Below are 24165 nucleotides of genomic sequence, written 5' to 3' on the forward strand. Positions count from 1 at the left end.
TTAGCTGGGTTACCTTATTTCTTGGGAGAAAAGGTTAGAAATCATATTAAACAACAACATGGTCAACCTATACCCTATAGTAAATTAACCTATGGACAATTAATCAGTATAATTCAAAAGGAAGGTTTACAAATATGTCATGATCTAAAACTTCAAAGAAAGATAAAATATGAAATGCAGAAAACTAAAAAATAATTAGGATCTTTTTGTAAACAATTTGACTATAGTATAACTTCTCCACAGAAATGTGAGGGCCAATGTTCTAAAACAAATAAACCTAAAAAATATTATAGAAATAAATACTCTAAAAAACAATATAGGTCTACACCTAGTCAAGATAAATTTTATAGTAAAAAGAGAACAAAATCTTCTTATAAAAACAAAAATAAACAACCTTCTAAATCTACAACTAAAACTTCTTATAAAAATTTAATTTGTTACAATTGTGGTAAAAAATGGCATACATCAAAATTTTGTAAATTTAATAAAAGATTACATGAATTAAATTTAGAAGCTAATGTTTTAAATAAAATTTATGAATTATATATTGATTCGGATTCTTCAGAATCTGAGATTAATGAAAGTGAACATCAAATTGATGAATTAGGAACTACTACAAGTTCTTCCAGTTCATCAAAATTTTCTTTAAACATGTTATCTAAAGATCAAAGTAATTTATTAACAGTAGTTAATGGAATTGAAGATCAAGAAACTAGAGCTAAACTTCTTAAAAAACTAATAAAAAGTTTTGGAGACGAAGATGACATAAAAAATATTACTCCTAAAATTCAGTCTAATACTTATGATTTAACTACCATTTTAAATAAAAATAAACCTAAAAAGGTCGATGCGGATGAATCTACTAAAGAATTATATAAAGAAATTAAGATGCTAAAAAATGAAGTAAAAGAATTAAAAACCCAACTTCAACAAAACTCTAAAAAAATAAAAATACTAGAATCCCAACTTATTTCCAGTTCTTCCTCAGAAGAAGACGAACCAGATAATAATTTAAAAATAAATGAATTAGATGAAGATGTAGATTGTAATTTTCTCAATTTATTACAAGAAATTACTTCACGAAAATATTTAGTAAAAATAAACATTCAAATAAATGATTTTGTGATAAATGCAATTGCACTCTTTGACACAGGTGCAGATTTAAACTGTATAAAATCTGATCTAGTTCCTAAAAGATATTGGTTAAAAACTAGTGAAAAATTAAGTACAGCCAACAAATCTAAACTTGAAATTATAGGAAAAACAGATGCAATAATCATAGATCAAGCCTTAGAAATAAACACAGTATTTTTACTTTCACCTCAGATAAATTATATGGTAATATTAGGCACTCCATTTATAAATCTCATCACACCATATTCAGTTAAAGAGGATTGTATTAAATTTAAAATAAAAAATTGCAAAGCTCAATTGGAATTTACGGAAAAACCTAAAAAGAAACAATTAAATTTGTTAAAAGCTCATTCTATTAAAATGTTAGAAATAAATTCTTTAATCAAATCTAAAGAAGAAAACTTAAAAGATTTGAAAAATAATGCATGTTTAAATAGAATTAAAAACCAATTAAATTCTGATGATATCCAAAATAAAATCTCAACTCTAAAAAATTTTATGGAAAACAAATTATGTGCTGACCATCCAAATGCTTTTTGGGATCGTAAACAACACATAGTGGACTTACCATATGAAAAAGATTTTGATGAAAAAACCATTAAAACTAAAGCTAGACCAATTCAGATGAGTCCTGAATTGATTGACCATTGTCAAAATGAAATTCAAGATTTACTTAATAAAAAATTAATTTCTACATCTAGAAGCCCATGGTCTTGTGCAGCTTTTTATGTAAATAAAAACGCTGAAATAGAACGAGGTGCTCCCAGATTAGTAATAAATTATAAACCATTAAATACAGCTTTAAAATGGATTAGGTATCCTATTCCAAATAAAAAAGATATATTAAAGCAACTCTATAATGCAAATATTTTTAGTAAATTTGATATGAAATCTGGCTATTGGCAGATTCAAATTGACCCTAACGACAGATATAAAACAACATTTACCGTTCCATTTGGTCAATACGAATGGAATGTAATGCCTTTTGGATTAAAAAATGCTCCTTCTGAATTTCAGAGGATTATGAATGATATTTTTAACCCATATTATAAATTTTGTATTGTTTATATTGATGATGTGCTTATATTTAGTACAACTCTAGAAGATCATTTTAAACATTTAAAAACATTTTGTATGATCATCGAGAAAAATGGTTTAGCATTAAGTAAAGCTAAAATGGATTTGTTTAAAACTAAAATAAGATTTTTAGGTCATTATATAGAACAAGGTAAGATTCAACCTATAGAAAGAGCACTTGTTTTTGGTGAAAAATTTCCTGATGAAATTTCTAATAAACCCCAATTACAACGTTTTCTTGGTTGTTTAAATTATGTAATTGATTTTTATCCAAATTTAAATTGCATGATAAAACCTTTACATAATAGACTTTGTAAAAATGCTGGTCCTTGGACAACTCAGCACACTCACCTCGTAAAAAAGATAAAATCATTAGTAAAAGAAATTCCTTACTTATATATTCCTGATCCTAATGCTTTTAAAATTGTTGAAACTGATGCTTCTAATATTGGTTATGGAGGCATTTTAAAACAAAAAATTAATGGTAAAGAAAGAATAATCCAATATACTTCAGGTCATTGGACTTCAACTCAATTAAATTATTCTACCATTAAAAAGGAAATTTTAAGTGTTGTTATTTGTATAAATAAATTTCAATCTGATCTTTTAAATCAAAAATTTTTACTTCGTATTGATTGCAAATCTGCCAAAGAAGTTTTGCAAAAAGATGTCCAAAACCTTGCCTCTAAACAAATTTTTGCTCGATGGCAAGCGCTTTTAACTATTTTTCAATTTGACATAGAGTATATTAAAGGCAATGATAATAATATTCCAGACTTTCTAACTAGAGAATTCTTACAGAACAATGGGAAGAAAGAAGGATAAAGGGAAAGAAATTAAACAAGATTCCGGCTCCCCAACTAAAGCTCTTTCTGAGCACTCTGAAGATCTTAGTAAAACCTTAAACACTAAAACCACTTCTCCTAAAGACCTTAAAAAATGGATTGAGGAACTTTCTCAATCTCCTGAAGTAATTAAAGCACTGCAGGGAATGGCATCCTCTTCTACAGAGGACCCAGGTATGTCTTCTAAATCTAAAGCGATCGTATCCGCTCATGATACGGCTACTCTGTCTCAAACGGTAGACAGTAAAGAGTTATCAAATCCGTTGATGGCTGTGGATTTGCCAAAAATCCAATATAAATCTACTGGTAATATACATAAATGGTTTGATAAAAATTTATTTGATTTTGAAATCGAAGTTGAGGATGGTTATAATCATACTAATCCTTGGCAAATTATAAAAAATTATTATCCTGAGAATTGGTTTTTTATGCCAACAGACTTGTCAAAACCTCAGGCCTATTATAATAATATATTATTAGATACTGAATCAGTAAACATCAAACATACTTTTGATAAAAATGGAATAATTTCTTATTCTTCTATCAAAATAAAACGCGTCATCCATCCTAAGGATTGGCCCGTATCTTCTTTAGTAACGCCAGTAAAATTTAAAGGATTACATAAATATAATATGAGTTATAATTATTTTGATTATAAAAAAGCGTGGGATACGATATTTTGTCTTCAAAATCCCACCACTACTCATTCATGGTTAATATATTTTGATCAAAATATACGCACTGATTTAAAAATCCCAAATTGGTTTAAACGATGGTGGCAATTTAAAGGAATTTCCGAGGAAATCATTCCTCATGATATCCATTATTTGTACCAGTTCTTTAAAACCCATTATAAACCTAAACCTGAAGAAGTTCATATTCCTTCTTTGATGTATTATTGTATGACCTTCTTCACTCCATGGGTTTATCAATGGTATTTTGATTATCAGTATGTTCCAGGAAGCCAAATTCCCATGATAATAAAAAGACATAAAATAAAATGGTGGGGATCATTCAAGAATTCCACCACTGAACATAAAATTAGTCAATGGATCCGCAATAAATTATCCAGCCCATCTAAACCAGCTTTAACCTATGCCCATACATTAGCTATTCAGGATAACCCCCAGTTTGGTATCCAAAAAGCCCAATGTCAGGCCCGGTTAGCTGCAGCCAAAACACCAGAAGAATATACATTGATCTGTCAAGAGATGTTGGAACAACTCTCAACCAGTTCAAATCAGCCCATAAATCCATCCACCAGTAAAGCCCAAAGTACATCCTCCAGTAAATCTTCAAACACTACACACCATAAAAGCAAGGGTAAAATTGTTTTACCATCATCCTCATCATCTAGTTCATCTAGTGACAAAAGTGATGACAGCGATATCATAAAAATCCAAAGTAAAGCAGGTAAAAAAGAAAAAGAAAGAAAAAAGAAGTTAAAACAGAAAGAAAAAATAAAAAGAAAAGAAAAGCTAAAAAAGAAAAAGAAGGACACATCATCGTCCTCATCTTATTCTGAATCATTGTAAACAGGCAGAAGGAACCTTATTCCTTCACTCTTTGTAAAACACCCAACCAAAGCGGCACACAAGTTTTTAGTAAAAGGCCAACTTAGCAATAGTAAAGGACAACTCGGCACAGCCAAACTCAACTCAGCAACAGTAAAAGTCCACTCAGCAACAGTAAAGGTCCACTCGTCAACAGTAAAAGCAAACAGTAGAGATTCTTCGACAGAAACTACTGTTCACCAACAGTAAAAGCAAACAGTAGAGATTCTTCGACAGAAACTACTGTTCACCAACAGTAAAAGTAAATAGTAAAGATTCCAAAATTTTTATTTAAGGGAGCCTTTTCCCCTTGTGAAGGCATGGCATGTAATCGCATAATATAGCATATACTTCAATATAGGCGTAGTTATTCTCTCCCTAAACTATCTCCCTCCTTTCCCAGTTCGATTGTAAAGAATTACAAGTGGAAAGTCTTAAAATTCTTGTAAGTTGAAACTAGTTTAAGTTTATCATTTAAAGTTTAATTTTTGTATTTAAATATTGTAATACTATTTTGGTATTTCAATTATTTATTTTAGTAAATATAAATTGCTACTTCTTAAAGCCCTGTTAAAGGCTTCATTCTCTTCTCCCTCCACACTCTGACTTAGTTCTGGGGATCCCAGGCTAAGGGTGCAGGAACCCCCAACCTTAATTAAAATATAATTAATTAAAATTGGTTGAGTTAATTGATAAATATTAAATTGATTTGAGTTTTGATTGTTGTATAAGTATGCTCTGTGGTTGCACCCTAGTGTGATCTTCCACATCAGAAATATCATTCTTGTATATTCATAAACATGGACTGTTCACTTACTGTTCAGATTAAAACATATACTGTGCATCTTTAAACAAATACTATTCAAATTAAAAATCTTTGGTATATCAGCTGGAAACACATAACCTCCTAGTGTTTATCATTGCACTTGATAAACAAGGGAAACCTTGTGCTACAACGCTACGTACCAAGATAATAGTAATGATTTATATGATTATAAATCCTATTGATAATAGTATATTATTTGACATATATATTAATGATATTTTGATTAACATGTATATTGATAATGATCGTTGTTTAGTTCATGCTTATATAGGTTTTAATATGTATGATATGTTTATTAATTTATAAATTATAAAATCAACTTGATATCTGAGTCTGAGTAATTAAACGGTCCTTTTCTCTTTTGTTCTGAGTAATTTTACATAATCATATAAATATATATATATATATATATATATATATATATATATATATATATATTTATTGAAATTAAAAGAAAGGTTATAATTGTTTATTTAATGATTGGCATTATTGTTAAACAGTGGATTGTGGGGGATCCAAATCCAATGAACACCCGCTAGTGGGGAAATTTTAGAAAATTTCAAAAATAATAGCAATAACAATAATTTGTTAGTTGAGTGGTGGCGAGCTTATTTTATTTTTTATACATTTTTTTATTTTTTTAATTCTGGGTTTTAAAAAGGCGATGACTCCTGGTGACTCAGAGAGCTGTATTAGCACAGGATTATGCATTCAGTCCAAAACTTAAATACTTATTAGTTAATTAATTAATATATACAATTATTACACATGTCATGTGATCTCTATGACCTACGTGCTATATATGGACCAATTTTATTTCGTTTTCTATTGGCTGTGCTATGTTTCTCAATTGTTTGGCAAGCCAGAAAAACTGAAAAAGACACCACTACTTGCATTCACTGGCAGAGCCACATGTAGTTGATGTTGAGCCATGACTTCAAAATTTTTTCTATTAATATATTTTGTAATGTGAATCTCTTAAATTATTATATTTATAATTTATGAATCCCTTAAATTAGTTTGAGTGCTTTTTTAAATATATAAAATATTGAGTTATGTTTCCAAGAAATAAGAGTTAGTTAAACTGAGAGATATATTATTTATCCGTTAGTATACTCACTTATTAAGTTAGCATCAGTTTTACTTGTTACCACATTAATAGAGAGAGCATTTTCTGTAATGAAGATTGTGAACAATTGGTTATATAATCGAATATAAGATACTTAGATGAATGATTGTTTAATCATTTATACAGAAAGATGTATTTAATAGCAATGACAATGAGTTAATTATTCAGAGATTTCAAAATATGAAATTACGTAGAGAACAAATGTGAATTTTTTTTAAAAAATTCTTCTAATTGTTTTTTGTATTATAAATGGAAGTGGTAGCTTTTTATTACAGAATTCAATTTATTTTTAAATTTCTTATACTAAAAAATATATATTATACGTGAGTGTCCTCTCTGACCCTAGGGTCCTAGCTCCGCCATTGCTTGCATTGTATCTCAATTTTATCCATATGTTAATTAATTCTTATGCATTACAATTAATATTAAATAAATACTCCCTTCGTTCCTAATACTTATCACATTTCAGATTTCACGTTCCTTAAAAAAATCATTATAATAAATTATTGAGTAAATTAGCTATATTACCCTTAATTTAATATGTCCAAACACCAAATTTGTTAGGAATCGAAAGAATAATTGTTGGTTATATACAAATGGTGAATATAGAGAAAAAAAATTATTGTTCTTTAAAACCACGAATGTGACAAGTATTTTGGAATATAATATTTTATAAAATATGACAGGTATTTAGGAATAGAGCGAGAAAATATGTTCCTTCCATTCTCAAATATTTGTCACATTTGATTTTTCACGTCTCCTAAGAAAACTATTTAATTTGTCTAAATTATAATTAATTAATTAAATGAATTGATTATACTACTCTTAATTTATCTAAGTTACAAAAAACGATTGAGGAAGTGAAGAAATCACTGCTAGTTATACAAAAAGGATAATAATGAAAAAAAAATATTTATAAAATTAAAAAACATTTAAAAACATATTATTTTATCAAATGTAACAAGTATTTGTACAGAGTAGCTCGTTATGTTTTCTCGTAAACTTCACCGTCATGGACCATAATGGGTTTATTGAATCATTTCGCATAGAATCCACTGAAAAATTAATTAGAGTTTATTTACAACTGATTATGTATCGCGGCAAAGTTGTTTAGTTCTTTTAATAAATATGGATGGATAATATTTTTCTAAAAATTATTATAATTTATTTTTACATTGTTTTAATTTAAATTATTTTCTTCCGTGTTTAGATTAAACGATAAAAGGTGAAATTATATTTTTGCATATTATTAATTTACAAATATTTATAATTTTAGATTTAAATGACAAAACCATTCACTTCTACTCTGTGCACAATCCCTTCCATTCCGCCATGGATGATGGACCCAATGATTAGGCAGCTTCATCAACTTGAAGCCCATTTCATATGGGATCTCTTGGTGAAGTTAATTTCCCTAGACTCTAGTAGAACAAGATTGTACAGAAGCTTGAGACTTTTTGAAAATGAAAATGGAAATAATAATTTTTGGAATTATTTTTGTTTTTCACTTAAAATTGGATTAAAAAGTAAAAATTAAAGAGATTTTTGCATTTAGCTTCTAAAACATGTAATAGAGCCGTCAATTCAAAGTTGGGATATTTAAGATTTAAATAGTAATTAATTCAGGGAAAATTTTAAGTTTTAAAGTGAAAATAATTGACAGAAATTTCATTCCCTAATTGTATTTTGAAGAAATTTACATGACCAAATCAATGAACTTACTGATTAAAAACGGTAAGCCGTATCAACCAAAAACGAGATAACGACAACTTGTATGACTCACAAGTCATGAAATTGATGAGGGTTGGTGGCTTAGTGACGATCACAAAGCAGGCAATGTTTTACGCAAAAGACTATTTTCTTCGTCGTATTGCAAAAGTCAAGATGGATGACCCTATCGCCCCAAAAATAATATCTTTTTCTTAATATTTTTACAGTTTCTTTAGTAATATAGCTGAGATGTCCATCACAATCTCATATATGAAAAAAAAAAAAAAAAAAAAAAAAAAAAAAAAAAGAAAATTGACATGAGTTTGGAAAATCCATATCTCAAAAACACTAGAGAATCTTAATTTATGTTTTCCTATAAAACAACATATAAATGCTCTGCTTGTTTTAAGGAAATAACTTATTTTTTAAAACAAGAAAAATGTTTCATTGGAAAATAATTTTTTAAACAATTTATTTTCTGTTATTAGTTATAACATTAAAAATTAATTAATAATAATATTTAAATTTATTATTTATAAGACTATAAAAATATCTAAATTTATAGACCTTTCATAAAATTTTATCATTAAATATGAGGTTAATATTGTTGGTGATTGCTGGTAATTGTAGTGATTGATGGTGATAAACCAGTGGCGATTAGCAATGATCACTGACAGTGAGTACATTGAATCAGTAAATATGTGTTTATATGATTGTAATATGGTTATTAATATTTGAAAAATATTTTCTTTCATAAGAATGGAAGTCAATTATTTTTTTTTTAAATGATTTTAGATTTTCATTCGATCAGAAAAATATTTTTCGTTAACTAACTTTTTCCTTAACACTCCACATATTAGATAATTCAAAAAAATATTTTTTAAAAAGTCGTTTTTAAAAAATGAACAGAGCTTAAGTTTTACCGCTAACGCCTTGTATTGAATTAGCGATCGATTATGATTTTATGTTAGAATGACTTAATATATAAATTTAAACAAACAATATCTCAAAACTTAGCTATTAAAATTGGAATAATTATATTTCAAAAGCGGAAATAGACTCATCCATCAATTAAGAAAATAAAGTTTATTTAAATTCCAGCTTTTGTAGAAAATAAACTTTATTTCAAAAGAAGAAAGCACTTGCTTTAACCTTTGTATTATCCTTTGTTTTTTTTAGTAGAATAGGTTACCTTTAACTGAAAATAATTCTTAGACGTACGTTATGTATGAGAACTTAATTTGTTTAAATCAGATCAGGCCATGCAAGTAATTACAGAAGGAAAACTGAAAAGGCGAACAACTTTCCTGAATTTCTTGATGAAATTAAGCAAATACCTTCACGTGATCTGTACCTTACATGCAAAAGAAAAATATAAAGAAGGAAGAGAAAAAATTAGATATTTATTCACTTTTTTTTTTTTTTCATTTTTTTGAGATTTTATAATCATAATAACGTTAATAAGCTTGTTTACATCCGATATAGATAAAAAAGGATATATATCTATATTTAAAAATTTTATTATTTTATCGTCTTTTTTTCAAATGTATAGTTATAAATACACTCATTTGAATCAAAACAATTTGTTATTGGTTTACTGTATAGATGGATACAGATAAGTTTTTCCCATCAATCGTACAGTAGGAATAGCCATTTTCTTTAAATTTATTATAAATATTAACATATAGTCATATACTATACACTTTGAATTTCATGACCTTAGTTTTAGCCATTATTCTTTATTTAGAGAGTTGATGAAATGATATCAATAACAAATACTTTCTCCATTCTAAAAAGATAGTTCACTTTTTATTTTCATAGAGATTAATAAAATAATAATTATTATTGTTAAAGACAGTTTTATACATATAACTTTCCTATTATGTCCATCTTAAATAATACATGAGCAATTATTATATTAGAATAATAAGTAAAAATTAATGAGAGTTATTGAAAATAAAATAAGATTTAATAAAGTTATAATAGACAATTTAAGGATTAATTACAATATAAAAAAGAAAAGCGGAGTTTATTTTGAAACATATCAAAAAAGAAAGGTGAACTATTTTTTTGAGTATTTTTTTAAATTAAAATAATTTAATAATTTATTAAATTTTTATGCAAGATAGAGTATATATAATGAATACTTACTTAATAGTTCATGTCAAAAAGTACAACCAAAATTTCAGTAAAAAGTATTTATAATAGTAACTTTGTTAATGTCCACAATATTAAAGTTGATTACAAATTTAACTGCAATTAGTAAAATTGGAGAGGTGTATATTTGAAATTGTCAAAAAAAAGAAATGACCCTAATTAATCATAATTAAAAAAAAAAAAGGAAATTCTACATGCATTAATCGAGGATTTAAGAATATTTTCACTATGATTTATCATCACATAATGCAAGAAATACATATTAGTCTCCCAATCATATATATATAATTGGTTAAAATTTTATTTTCTAGAAAATACAAAAAGCTCACCCATTCTTCATTTTTCAACTCTCACATTCATTTATTATAATAATATTTGGAGAGAGTGAGCTTAATTGTTGATTAGCTTGACTTAATTACTGATTAACAAGTCGGGAAAGGAACACCGCAGCTTTTAACCACTTCTCTTGCACGAGGAGAAGACACATATTGTCTCAGGCTTGGATTCTTCACGTATCCACAAAAGCAAGGCCTTTGCTCTCTTAACTTGACGCAGCAATCATTTGACGGCGGTGACGATGATTTAATCGCCGGCAGGCATGGGCTCAGCTGGGCAGGGCTACAATTCACAGCATTTGAAAAACGCACCTCAGCCGCCATCACCACCATTACCGCCAACACAACCGCCAGAAAAGGGAATGCTGAGTAAGAAAATTTCTTCATTTTCAGTTGATCGGAGATGCTGAGAGAGTGTGGTTTTTTTATTTTTTATTTCCTGAACTGGTGCATTGAGCAAAGAGTGAAGTGAGCAATTTAAAGACGATGTGGAGGAAGGAGATCGAAAATCGTGAGTCATATTTTTGTCAGCTTCTCAACAATGGCCTTGTTCAATGGGTCCCACAAGAGTGAATAAAGGTAGGTCCCATCCAATTGATTTGTCTGTTTGAGTGTTGATCACTCATTAATAAAGGTCGTTTTCCTGAAGTTAGTGTTCTTTTTTTCTCTGAAATTAGTGTACTAGGATTATATTCGATAATATTATATTATTTTTCTTTTATTTAAAAATTTAATAATTCAAAAAATAATTTTTTCAATTATGTATAAAAATTATATATTATATTATTCAGCTATGGTTAAATAATTAAGATTTTTGGATACTTGCACACGAGGCACTTATAAAATGAAATAAATATTTAATTATTTTCATTTTAACTAATTTACTAAATATGATTTAAAAAAAGGATTAATTTACCATAAATAACCGAACAATGAACTAATGAGACATGTGAAAGTTTAAATTCGCCTTAATATAGAATTAATAGACACGTGAAAGTTTAACACTTAATTCTCATATATTAATTAATTTGAAAAGCCAAATGAAAAGAAAAAATAAATAATAATAATTTTTACATTTTTTTTTATATTTTGATACATTTATTTAATTTTATTGTTGATGGCATTTCTTCTATCTAATAATTAATTGCATTTCTTCTATCAATTAGTATATGAATCAACCGGATCAAACATGCCCTCTAATTGGATTTGTATTTTATATATATATATATATATATATATATATATATATAAAGAAAAAGAGAAGACGACAACTTGGATTTGTCTCAGTTACTGTTGCATTGGGAAATTGGTGGGGTAGTGTCAAATGACGGTCACAAACCTTTTATTGCATTTCTAGTTTTAATTTCAAATCAGAGAAATAAAAAATAAAAAAATTAAGAAAGTCAATCATGAATAGTCCGAAATTGACTAAAACTAATTAGACAATTTTGCCATTGAAAATGAAAATTTACCATAACCAAATCTATTTCGATTTCAGTTCTAAGTACTACAAATTAGAATTTTCTAATTAAATTAAAATTCAGAACGTACAAATTAGAAAATAGTAAAAATTCTGCCTGTATTAATAAAAAGATATAACAAATATTTTCGCTATAATTTATTAATATAACAGTAGAGATTCAACTACATAAAGTCCTCCAATCACTATATGTGATTTGTCCCTCAAAGATTTTATTTTCCAATACATATTTATAATTATTTATTTTGGCTCTGCTTAATTATTCATTAGTTTAATTTAATGAATTAACAGGTTGGGATAGGAACACCACAGCTGTTAGCAACTCTTCTTGCACCAGGAGAAGACACATACTGTTTCAGGCTTGGATTCTTCAAGTATCCGCAAAGACAAGGCTTTTGCTCTCTTAACTTGACGCAGCAATCATTCGACGGCGGGGACGATGAGTTAATCGCCGGCAGGCATGGACTCAGCGCCAGAGGGCTACAGGTCACAGCATTTGACAAGCGCACCTCAAATGCCATCACCACCACCACTACCACCACGAGCGATAGGGCTGAGTAAGAAAATTTCTTCATTTTCGGTTGATCGGAGATGGTGACACAGAGTGAGAGAGAGAGAGAGAGAGAGAGAGAGTTTTTTCGCCTGAAGTGGTGCATTGAGCGAAGAGTGAAGTGAGCGATTTAAAGGCGAAGGGGAAGGAGATGGAAAGTGCGAGCCATGCCGTGTCGGCTTCGAAACAATGGCTTTCTTTAGTGGGCCCCACAACGTTTAATAAAGGTCGGTCGTGGTCCTATGAAATTAATTAATGGATTTTCCGATCTGGGATTTTAATGGTAGTTGTCTTTAGTCCCTTCTTTTAATTTAAACAGCAATATTTCATTTTTTTTCCCACAAAAATTAAGAAAATAATTATAATATATTAATTTTTTTAAAAATATAATATTTAAATTATCCTTTTTAAAATTAAAAATTACTCATTAAATTTTATTATAATATCAACACTAATTTTATCTCATATTAAAAAATTATTAATATATTCTCAAGATTCTAAATTAGCATTTAAAGTGAAATAAGTAAAATGGATGGATTAATAGGTAAATAAATGTAAATATAAAAATAAATTATACCTAATAAATATAGATAAAATTGAAAAAATACTTTTGAAATCTTCTAAATGGGCATTTAAAGTCAAAATAAATAAATTGTCTCTCTGTTACTGCTAAAGTTGCTAAAGTGGGACAGATGGAGTAAATTATAAGAAAATTACTATTTTATTTTTATATTTTATTAAAATATATTATTTTACTTTTATATTTTTAAATACATACTTTTAACTGTATCTTTTATTTTCGTTAGATTGTTACATCGTGCTGTTAATTTTTTTATACTTCTTTTATTAAACATACGTATATATTAGTTAATTTTAGCAACGTACCATTGTAGGGGTGCCCACTCAAGTGGGATCCACATATTTTTAAAAAAGAAAAAAAAGTAATTAGAGGATGGATGCCTTAATTATCGCGTCAAACGGTGGACGCGTTAATTACGCATCTCCTTTGACAATAAATAAGAGAAGTTCGCAGCTCACAATGCACGCCAACAAGAAGAATAAACACAAAAGAGAAAGAAAAATCTGTGTTTGAGAGGGAGAGAGTTAACTAGTTTTAAAAAGTGTTCTAAAATTAGGGTAGAGAAAAATAGTGAGGATAATTTAGGTGTTTTTGAAAAACACTTTTGAGTGCTACTATTTTTGTATTACTCTCTTTATAAACCTACCATTTCTAATAGTGAAAGAATTATTCGGAATTAATTCCTTGGATGTAGCCCTAAATAGTTAAAAGTGAACCATGTTAAATTTCTCTATGTCATACTTTTATTTTTTCACTGCGTTAATGTTCTCTTAATTTGTTGTGAGATCCAAACACATACATGGACAAAATATAAAAATAAAATAATAATTTTTTGATAAAATGGACAAAAAATTGACGGAAAGATACTTCAGGACAATGAAATAAAAGATAGAGATAAAATTACGTATTTTTTAAAATAAATGGCAATGTGATATATTATGAAAAAAAAATATAAGAAAAAAATCATAACTTCTCCTAAATTATAATATTAATCGGATACACATTCCACAATATTCATTAAATTTTCTGAAAATAAGAATCAATATTAATTTTTTAAAATATTTTACATTAAATATAATTTTTCTATTTTTTTAAATTTTAATAGAAGAAAATTATTTTGTTAATAATATCCTATAAATAACTCATATTAAATCTTGTATCACTTTTCATCAAAAATAAAGTTGATAAATCAATAATAGAAGTGAGAGTATTATTATCGTTATGAAAAGGATAGCACTCTCTATGGGTTTGGAAATGTGATAATGATATAAAAATGCATTTTTTTTAGACTAATATAAAAATGCATTTGAATACAATTATTTTTCAAAAAATATATATATAACAATGATTTCATAACTGTACAGTGTTAGGCTTTGTCGTATTATTTATAAATACATATTATTTTCAAGTAATTTTATTTGTATAATTGAAATAATATATAGAGACAACTAACTAATTAATTTTGTAAAAAAAGTCAATTGGGCATCCAATAATTTTTACGGCAAAATATTGTTTATTTTGGGTTATCTCCTCACATATTTATTAGCTCACAGTTGATTTATGTTCTAATCAGTCTAATAATTTATTTTCACTTCTCGTAAGCGGGTCCGTGTTTTTTTTTAACTGTTCAACAGCCTTCTCACATAGCTTTCCTGAAATTTGAATAGTATCGAAAATTTTTTATTTTTGAATATGGGTAATCAATTACAAATTTTAGTCGCAATTATTAATCATCAGCTAGTATGAATAATTAAATTAAATATATCTTAAATTCGTGTCATAATTAATTATCTTCTAACTTCCTCCTACCTTCATCAATTAATAGCGACACTAATTAAATCAAACCAACCGGTCCTTTTTCATATGGAAAATGACTAAATTCTCGACTATATTTTTAATTCAAATAAATCATATTATTGATTGTGATGTATTTTCTTGTAGAAATAAAATAGCTTTTATATAAAAATATATAAAATAAATTTGGTTTATGGCCTAATTATTCTTATAAGCAATTTATTTATTTATTTATTGAATCATAGTAATTTCAATAAGAGTTATATTAAATGGCTCAACTTAGACTTGGCACAATTTTCATTATAGTGGTTAAATTGTCCATAATGTCCTCGGCCGGTTCCATGTGGGAATTTTCATACGATATACACGAGGACATGGTTTATACATTTTAAACTCCTGCAATGAAAATTTTGTGTTAGTTCCAAATTGGGCAAATATATTTTTCATTTTATTAATACTTATATATTTTGTTATAATTAAAATTTTATATTTCTTTTGTTTTATCTAAAACCCCTTAATTTACATTTTAAGAAAAAAAATTACTTTTTTCTTAGCGTGTAAATCAAATAACTGAAGTATTGATTTTTTAATTTCTATATAATTCAAATAAAGAAATTCAAAATTTAGTAGGATAAAATTGAAAAAAATACATTATTTATGTGTATAATTTAAAATTTTTCTATATTTTATAATTAAAAAAAATTAAAATCAAAGGGTAGAGATTACTACTAACCACCTCTTAATTCTGCCACACATGTTGAGTTCACAGTCATAGTTCTAATAACCGGACCGGACTAATCGGTATGACCGCCTTAATCGGGAATGGAACCATGATTCATTCCGGAATGACAAATTAAATTACAGATTAGTAAACTAGATAAGAATTAATGAGAATCAGTAAAAACCAGATAATAACCGGTCGAATCAAACCGCTATTGACTACAGTTCGATTTAAAATTTGCAAAAACTCCTAAATTTTTCGATCTGGATTTTTGGGACTCCGGCTCTGCTTCCGCTTGAAACCGACGATACACTTAGACCAAAAAGACAGGAAGGGAGGTAATACCTCTAATGGCATCAAGCTCGAAGAAAAGATTCAAAATTTTATTTTCTTTATTTACTTGGTCAACCTCATAAGATCACTGTAATTAGCTTCTGCAGTATCTAAGACATGTAAATATTGTTGCACCCAGGATTAGGAGATGGGTCAAAGAGAAAGTGTTGGCTTTGGATAGTGCCAGAATGGTTGGAAGATAGGACTCCGCTCAACCTAAACGAACAGTGGTTTATACTCAGCATGTTGTTTTAGTTTTTCTTTCCACCTTAATTAATAATTGGCGTCGCGTATTTCTTCCGTTCCAAAATGTTTGTGTTATTAATTTTTATCCAAAATATAAAAAACAAAGTAATTACAGTGTCACGTGATATAAAATATCTCTACTTTTTTCAAAATTGTCCACTATCAAGAAATTAAAACTAGTTATAATGAGAGAGGCATAAAAAAAAAAAATATTTGGAATATCTAAAAATAAAAATATAAATAAATATTTTGGAACAGAGAGAATATATATCATATATATTTTACGAAAAGTCCAAGACTAATAGCTTAAATGGGCTGTAAAAATCCTTTATTTTTTATTGTTTTTCTATCATATGGCTGTTTAGTTTTTAGAATACACCTTGTTTTCATATTAACTAAACATGTATTTCCGAAAAAATGGATTTGAATTGTGGATTAGTACTAAATAATATTATATTTTATAATAATTAATTATATTTTATTTTATATATTAAATTTAGCCCTTTTTATTATTTTTTAAAGATTATTTACTATCTATAAATCATATATTCTTAATTGTATCTTAAAAAATATATTTAAAAATATAATATGTAAAAAGTCCAGTGAAATTATATTGAATCCAATTAAATTCTTCGATTCAATAAATCTTTATCTTTACCGGTTCAATAATTGATTCGACTGTCAGAACATATTTTAATGTAAGCTTCTCTCAACATATTTCAAATGATAGAAATTAATTGATTCCCCACCTCCCTTAGATCGCATTTAAGAACAATTGAAGGATTGAGAGACCCATGGTGTGAAGTGTTCAAGCTCCTTAATGCAAAATCTCCATGGCCAACTCTTTATTTGCATTTTTGAGTGAGCAAGAAATAGTTGAGTTACGTGGACCTTTTAATGAACACAATCCTAGGCACCTCAAAATTAATACCAAGAAAAGAAAATATTATAAATTTTTCATTGTTTTGGATTCTATTTATGTATAAAAATGAAAATAAAATAAAGTAAACATTATAAAATAAAGAATTAATTAAGTAACATTAAAAATAAATCTATTAAAATTTTAAAATCACTGTGAATCTGCTATGAAAATTCACACTCAAATTAAAAAACCATTATCAGATTAGTTTACTCTTTCCTTCCCTTCAAATTGGATTTGAAATTTTCAAATTTTCTTAGTTAAATAGAGAAGAAATTATTCAATTCAGTTTAATCTTTTCAATTTAATTAAATCGAGCAATTAATTCAAACTAATTAGCTTGTGCTAAGTTCGCGACTCATTCCATAATAAGTCCTTTAGTTATTCTAATCTGAGATTCATCTCTCGACACATTCCAGGTATAGAGTTTGATGGATTTCTCTTTTCTCTCTGGAGGATAAAGTAAATAAATGAAAGTACTTAACTATGCTAGCTGAAATTGTTGAACTTGATTATTTATATTTACATTTGCCCATTATTTTCAGAAATTTTCTACAAAAGATTAGTCTGACAGGAAATGTATTTGTAACCCAATTTTATGAAATCTGGAAAGATGGATTACAGAAAAATGCACACCATCACTGGAAGTAGAAAATGAAGAAGAAAGTTCATGCACAGAACTTTTATCAGAGCAGCTAACATCACTAACACATGATTAGTGTAACTTTCTATATATGCAATATACTAAGAAATGTTTTGCAGTTCGTTCACTCTCTAGGCTGTAGAAACCATCTTCACCATCCACTTTTTATGAACTAAACCCTTGTAATCATCTGCAAAAGAAAGGAAATTACATGGAAATTTTAAATAATGGGATTGACTGATAAGCTGCAATTAGTATAAGAGGTTTTTATGCTGTTTAGAAAATCTGCTGTTCTTCATGCTCTAAAGTAGGGTAAATAAATCATCATAAAGTTGTGTGTGTGTTTTTTTTTTTTTTAAAATAATCTAAGCAGAATACAATGATTTTTATTCTATATGTTCCATGAGAAACAAAGATATGGCAAACAATGGTCTGTAAAAAATTAATCTAAGCAGAATACCATTTGATCATTATATATATTACATTTAGCTTTTGAGATAACCTCATATATAGACTTACAAGAATTCTTAAGTACATTTAAGTTAATGCCTAAAGTCATTTAAGTAAAACAGATTTCTTTCAATTCGACACAATGCACATACACGGGTTAGGAACAGATTTCTTATATATATAACATTTGTAACATTAATCTACCATCGGATACTAAAGTACAGATATAGAAAGATAGTTGTATACAAGTAATCAAAATTAAGATATATCTTACCATGATGTGAAATCCCATTTGAGAAATCCTCCTTGACCTCTTGCATTTAAGAACTTGTAAATAGCACCAGAAGCTACATACAGAATTGGATTAAACATCATGAAATATCATTAACCTAAGCATAAACTCCAATTGCAAAATCTAAGAATAAAGTATAATACCTTCATAACCACAGATCACAGGATCTTCTGAGAGCAGAAATGGCATATCTAGACTAACAAATCTACATGTGAATTTGCAACAACAATTAGGCTTTTAATCCAAGGAATTTATTCATTAAAATGTTTAGCAAGCCGTGCTAAAACAACATAATAGCTGTTTGTAGAAATGCATTGTATTAAGTTGGATGCAGTTCAAGAAAGCGGTTTTGCAATATGCATTTGTGATGCCAGCAGTCTTGAAACAGCCAATGAAATAGTAGTTAAAAATAGAGCAATTAATTACTTGAAACAGCCAAGCCCAGCAGCCAAATGAGCAGCAAATCCAGTGGCAAGTCTAGTCTCTACTGCGTTACTAATCATTAGATTCACACCAGAATTTCTTGCCAATTCAATAATTTCAAGGGCTCCCATCACTCCAAATTTAGCTAATTTTATGTTAATAACATCAGCAAGACTTTCCTTGATAACTCCTTGAACATCATTTAGACTCTCACAGCTTTCATCAACGGAAACAGACATCCCATACTTCCCTCTTGCAAAATCACTAACTTCTTTAAGACCTGTAAGTTCATATCTATGAATGGGTTGTTCAAGAAGTGTAGGCCTTATTCCTGAATCTGAAATAAGAAAATGATTTCAGATACTTGTCCTAATTAACCTTCAAGGAATCAAACTTTAAGTCAGGTTTTCCAAAAGAAAATGACATTACCATGTAATTTCTGAAGAACTTCTATGGCTTCTTTTACTGTGTATCTCCCATTTGCATCTATTATAAATGAACAATGGGGATGAGCTGCCTGTATGGCTTGAAGAATTTTGATTTCTGCATTAATGTTCTTCTCCATTTTTCGCTTCAATGTCTTGAATCCTAACTGGCAGTACTTAGAAGCCAATTCAGAAGCTTCTGCAGGGCAAATTGATGGAAGCTGCTTGAATGAAATTCATTGAGCCAAGTCAAAAATTCATTTCTAAAAACTATAAAGAAAAACAAAAAGGGAAAAAAAAAAATTTGTAGTAGAATGCATGTAAATCAAGAACTTAACTGTTATAGCAGTGGTTAATGTATTTGATACACCACCAAATAATCTCCATAGCGGCACACCAATACTATTAGCAACTGCATCAATCAATGCCATTTCAACTCCAGCCCTAACCTTTTGTAACATACAGAGCTTAATGAGGATCACTAAATGCTTCCAGATTAGCATACCTTAAGTGATAACTAGAATAAGTATATTAAAGGGAAAGTAATATATCACCCTTTTAAAATAAAAGGGAGAAGTGACCTATCAGAAATGCTTTTGCAATAGTAAGTGTAGCTGTTTCTCAATTGCATTAGGAGGAATGTCTGATCAAGTTCATGAATAGATCATCTTATATTTAATCAAAGTAATAGACAGAGATATTTTCTGCATGGCAGTTATCCAATTTGTTTGTGATGACTTAAACGGCCTGCAAATTAGATACACCCTAATGATAAAGGCATAATTTGATTCCAGAAAAACAGACACCTTGGCAAAATCTAAAGTTAAGCATAAAATTTTGTCAGTTTATGAAGTTCATAAAGAAAGAAAAAGAAAAGAATAAAAGAAGAAACTTTACTAATTGTTAGAGCTATAAAAGTGCAACACTTGTCCACACATACTGGGACAAATTTTAGATCATATAAAACCATTCAGTCAAAATCATAAGCACTAGTCACCAAAAACCCATAAAATCAAAGACCGATTTGATTGTTCGACCAGTCAAAAATAGTAATCTCATATTCTAACCTTACATAACTACGCTACGCATGATCACAATACACAAATATAACAGAAAAATGGAAAAGAAAATAGACAAATAAACAAATCAATCTTGTAAATTATACTCACAGAAGCAAATTCAGTTCCTGGAAGAATACCACCAATCTCATTAAGCACCAAATTCAACACCCTAGGAGAACTGCAACAAAGAAATTCACATGCTTCCTTAGCCATTGCAAGAGCTACCATCTGATTTTTAGCAGTAACTGAAGGAACAACAGCAACTTCTCCCCACCCAACACATCCATTACTAAGTTCAACCCTAATAGCAACATTCTCTACCTTTTCCAGACTAAGAGCAGTCCCTATACTTAATGGTGCATTTATTTGCACATTTAGTGGCCTCCCTTCTGCTCTCTGCACATCAACCCAAAAAGTCTCAGTCAAGTTCTTGAATCCAAAATTTGTTCTTTCTGCAGTAGAGGAAACTGATGATGACTGTGTCATTAGGTTACTGCCACTAGAACTTGCAATGACACGAATCCTGCTAATGTTCTGGTTAGTATTTAAGTAATTCCCTGGTACCCATTTCAAATTAGAAGAGGTAAAGAAGATCGAAGAATTTGTTAGGCAAAAAGAAGACCTAACAGTAGCCATTGTTCACAAGGAAGGGAAAAAAGAAAGAGTCTTTCTTCTTTGACAGAAAACTAAGGTGATTTATATTACAAATGATTGAATGAGTGTTTTACTGGTAAGTGAAGGAGGAAGAAAAAGAGGGGATATTCCTTTAACTGTTGTACATTGTTTCTTTAATCTTTGTTGGATCAATTGAAGTTTACTATTGGTTAGGAATATGAGCATATTTGGTAATTGCTATTGAGGTTTTAAACGTCTCTTGGAAGTTGGTAGAGGCAAAGTCATTGATTTTGGCTTTGCAGTTTATACTATATTTTGGCTTGCATGTTTTTTATTTCACGTTATAGTCTATAATGCACATCATTTTCTTAGTAGGAGCCATCATTTGCTTTTATTTTAACTATCCAAACCATCTATAATATATAATATATATAAAAGTGAAAGTGGGCAGAGAAATATTGAGACTGGCTAAAATAATTCAATTAAAATGATAAATTATAATTTAGAAAGTTGATTTTATAATAAAAAATTACTTTAATTAAAATTTATTAAATAAAATATTACATATACATACATAAGTTAATGTTATATGTAAATATTATTTGTAATTATATTAATATTAATATAAATAAAGAAGTTTGGACAAATATAAAGAATTTCATATTAATTAGATTATATATATATATACACACACACACACACTTTCTCTACAGCAAAAATCATCATGAAGTCTATTTGTTTTGTCAAATAAATTTTATTTTCTTAACCATCAAAAAGTTATTTGATTTCAATATTAACAATTTTTTGGGTTCACTATACAAGATGTATTGAAGATTTCCTACGTTAGTATTTGTAATCAATTTTTTGTTTTGCTATCTAATATATGTTTGTGTTTATATATTATGTTAATTGATTGGTACTTTTATATTGGTTTTATACGTAGGTGTTTTTACATTAAATACATGCAATATTTGGTTTTAACGTAAGATTTGAAATCATTTTTTTTTTTTCCATTCTTTTGAGCAAGGAAAGACATATCTCATAACTAATGGTGTTACGAAAAAGTTAATATTTGAAGTTACCAACTCAATTATAGATTTTAAGAATTAATATTTTATAATTAACATTAAAAAAATAATATTTGAACCTAATTATAATCCTAATATTACATTTAATTATGACATCAAATGACTAATACTCGAATTCAATTATTATGATAGTGACTAATATTTATCTCTAATATTAAAATTAATAAAAATCATATCTCAGTATTAAAATTCTTTTAAAAAAAATATTAACAATGAATATAAATAACTTCAAATTACATTGTTAAAGAACTAGGTGTTCTAAATATGTAATCTTTCAGGAATATTATGATAGATGAGCATATTTCCTGTTCTTATATTTTCATGTGTTTATTTTAATTGAATTGTTTATTGTGCAACAGCTGTCATACTAACACCTTCAATTATCTACTCCAAATTAGTTGCAGCCTCTTTCTTTGTCTTTTCTTGCGTTTTGGCCTTTTCCTTTCAATATTTTATTATCAAGTGGACTAAGTTTATTTCACATTTCTGCCACTCTGCAGTAAAGAATTCGGAGACCAACTCCCTCGTACATGAGATGAAATAACAAAACTCCTTTAAGGTTTTGAATTCGAGTTCTAAATATGTAATTCATTTAAAATTTGAGATAAAGCATTTTGCCTCCATTTGGAAACCTGTTTGACATGAATTTGGACCCCTATTTATGGACCTGCTTGATGCAAATCTAGACATCGTATGGTTAAAAAAAAAAAAATTTCGAGATGGAATTATACTTCAAATATTGGAAGGCCAAAAATAAAATAAGATAAATTGAAAGTAAGATTGGAGAGTCATTGTAGATACTTTTGAAAATGTAAAAAAAAAAAAAAAAATGTTGAGAATGGAATCGTGATGGAACTAGAAATAAAATTTAGGAGGCGCAAAAAATTTTTAAAATTTGATAGGACAAAATTGAAAATATTCAATTTTGGGGGAGAATTCAAAAAAAAGAAAAAAAAAGGGTTAGGGAGGGCACTCCTGCCTTCCGTCTTCTGGAGGAATTAAATTTCATAAAATTTTGAAAGAGTCAAAAGGAACTTAGGTAATTGAGGGAGCGTTTTAACCCCTTTTTTGGTCTGCTTATTGCCAATTCAAATTAGTCATATCAATGAAATTCAGACACTGTATGGTTAAATCGAAAAGGGATATTTTTGATAACACATATAGGGTTGTAGAAGATTTAGACTCTTAAGAAACTTAGGTACACCAGCTCCCTCAAATTACAAGATAGTTGCACCTTGAAAGTATTACTTTAAGGGAGAATAGGCCCCAGTAACTGCTTATGCGAATAGACATGAGTGGTTTAAGATGATCTGAGCTCAATTTCCCGTCACCCTCCCTTATAAATCTTGTAAATATATATATATATATATATTGGCATATTGGTTACTCATTTTTAAAATGTTAATGCAAAGGAGTACGAAACAAATCTAAAACCTCTCCCTCTCAAAATACAAATTATTTAAGATTCACTAAAATTAGAGAAACAATTAATTCTTTTAAATTATAATAAAATCAAAAATAATTTGATCTAATTATTTGTAACTTATAAAGATACCTATAATATATAAAAATATCTTATGAAGATAATTATAATATCTGAAAATATTATTTATTATTTTTTAAAATACTCAAAATAACTTATATCGAATTATATTTTGAGACAAAATAAAATAATTTATATTTTAAAAGCAAAGAAAATAAATCTTATCATCTAATACAAGAGGCCACAAAAAAATACTGATTTTGATAGTTGATTGGAGGTGAACAAGGAAGATAGCA

At 28.1% G+C, this 24165-nt stretch overlaps 3 protein-coding genes across 4 annotated transcripts; all 3 read right to left on the bottom strand.

Annotated features, from left to right (window-relative positions):
- Positions 1 to 10641: 10641 nt before the first annotated feature.
- LOC105638755 (non-specific lipid-transfer protein 2) lies at positions 10642 to 11231 on the bottom strand. The gene has a single exon (XM_012222615.4). It carries the CDS (start codon positions 11151 to 11153, stop codon positions 10854 to 10856), a length of 300 nt encoding a protein of 99 aa, XP_012078005.1. The 5' UTR covers positions 11154 to 11231; the 3' UTR covers positions 10642 to 10853.
- A 1131-nt stretch (positions 11232 to 12362) lies between these two features.
- Positions 12363 to 12915, bottom strand: LOC105638752 (non-specific lipid-transfer protein 2). The gene has a single exon (XM_012222612.4). The coding sequence runs from the start codon at positions 12900 to 12902 to the stop codon at positions 12531 to 12533; it is 372 nt and encodes a 123-aa protein (XP_012078002.1). The 5' UTR covers positions 12903 to 12915; the 3' UTR covers positions 12363 to 12530.
- Positions 12916 to 17957: 5042 nt separating this feature from the next.
- Positions 17958 to 21541, bottom strand: LOC105638753 (L-Ala-D/L-amino acid epimerase). Of its 2 annotated transcripts, XM_012222614.4 has the most exons (7): positions 20792 to 21538; positions 19961 to 20071; positions 19627 to 19843; positions 19201 to 19534; positions 18918 to 18979; positions 18757 to 18829; positions 17958 to 18222 (listed from the first exon to the last, which is right to left on the bottom strand). In XM_012222614.4, coding segments are annotated over exons 1-7 (1326 nt in total). In that variant the 5' UTR covers positions 21320 to 21538; the 3' UTR covers positions 17958 to 18221. The 2 variants fall into 2 exon arrangements, with proteins under 2 accessions (XP_012078004.1, XP_012078003.1); XM_012222613.4 differs by lacking the exon at positions 17958 to 18222 and having other exon boundaries at positions 18753 to 18829; positions 20792 to 21541.
- Positions 21542 to 24165: the final 2624 nt, after the last annotated feature.

The sequence above is a fragment of the Jatropha curcas genome, chromosome 4 (genome assembly GCF_041381405.1).
Source record: "Jatropha curcas cultivar XTBG-Jc1 chromosome 4, XTBG_Jcur_1.0, whole genome shotgun sequence".
NCBI lineage: Eukaryota > Viridiplantae > Streptophyta > Magnoliopsida > Malpighiales > Euphorbiaceae > Jatropha > Jatropha curcas.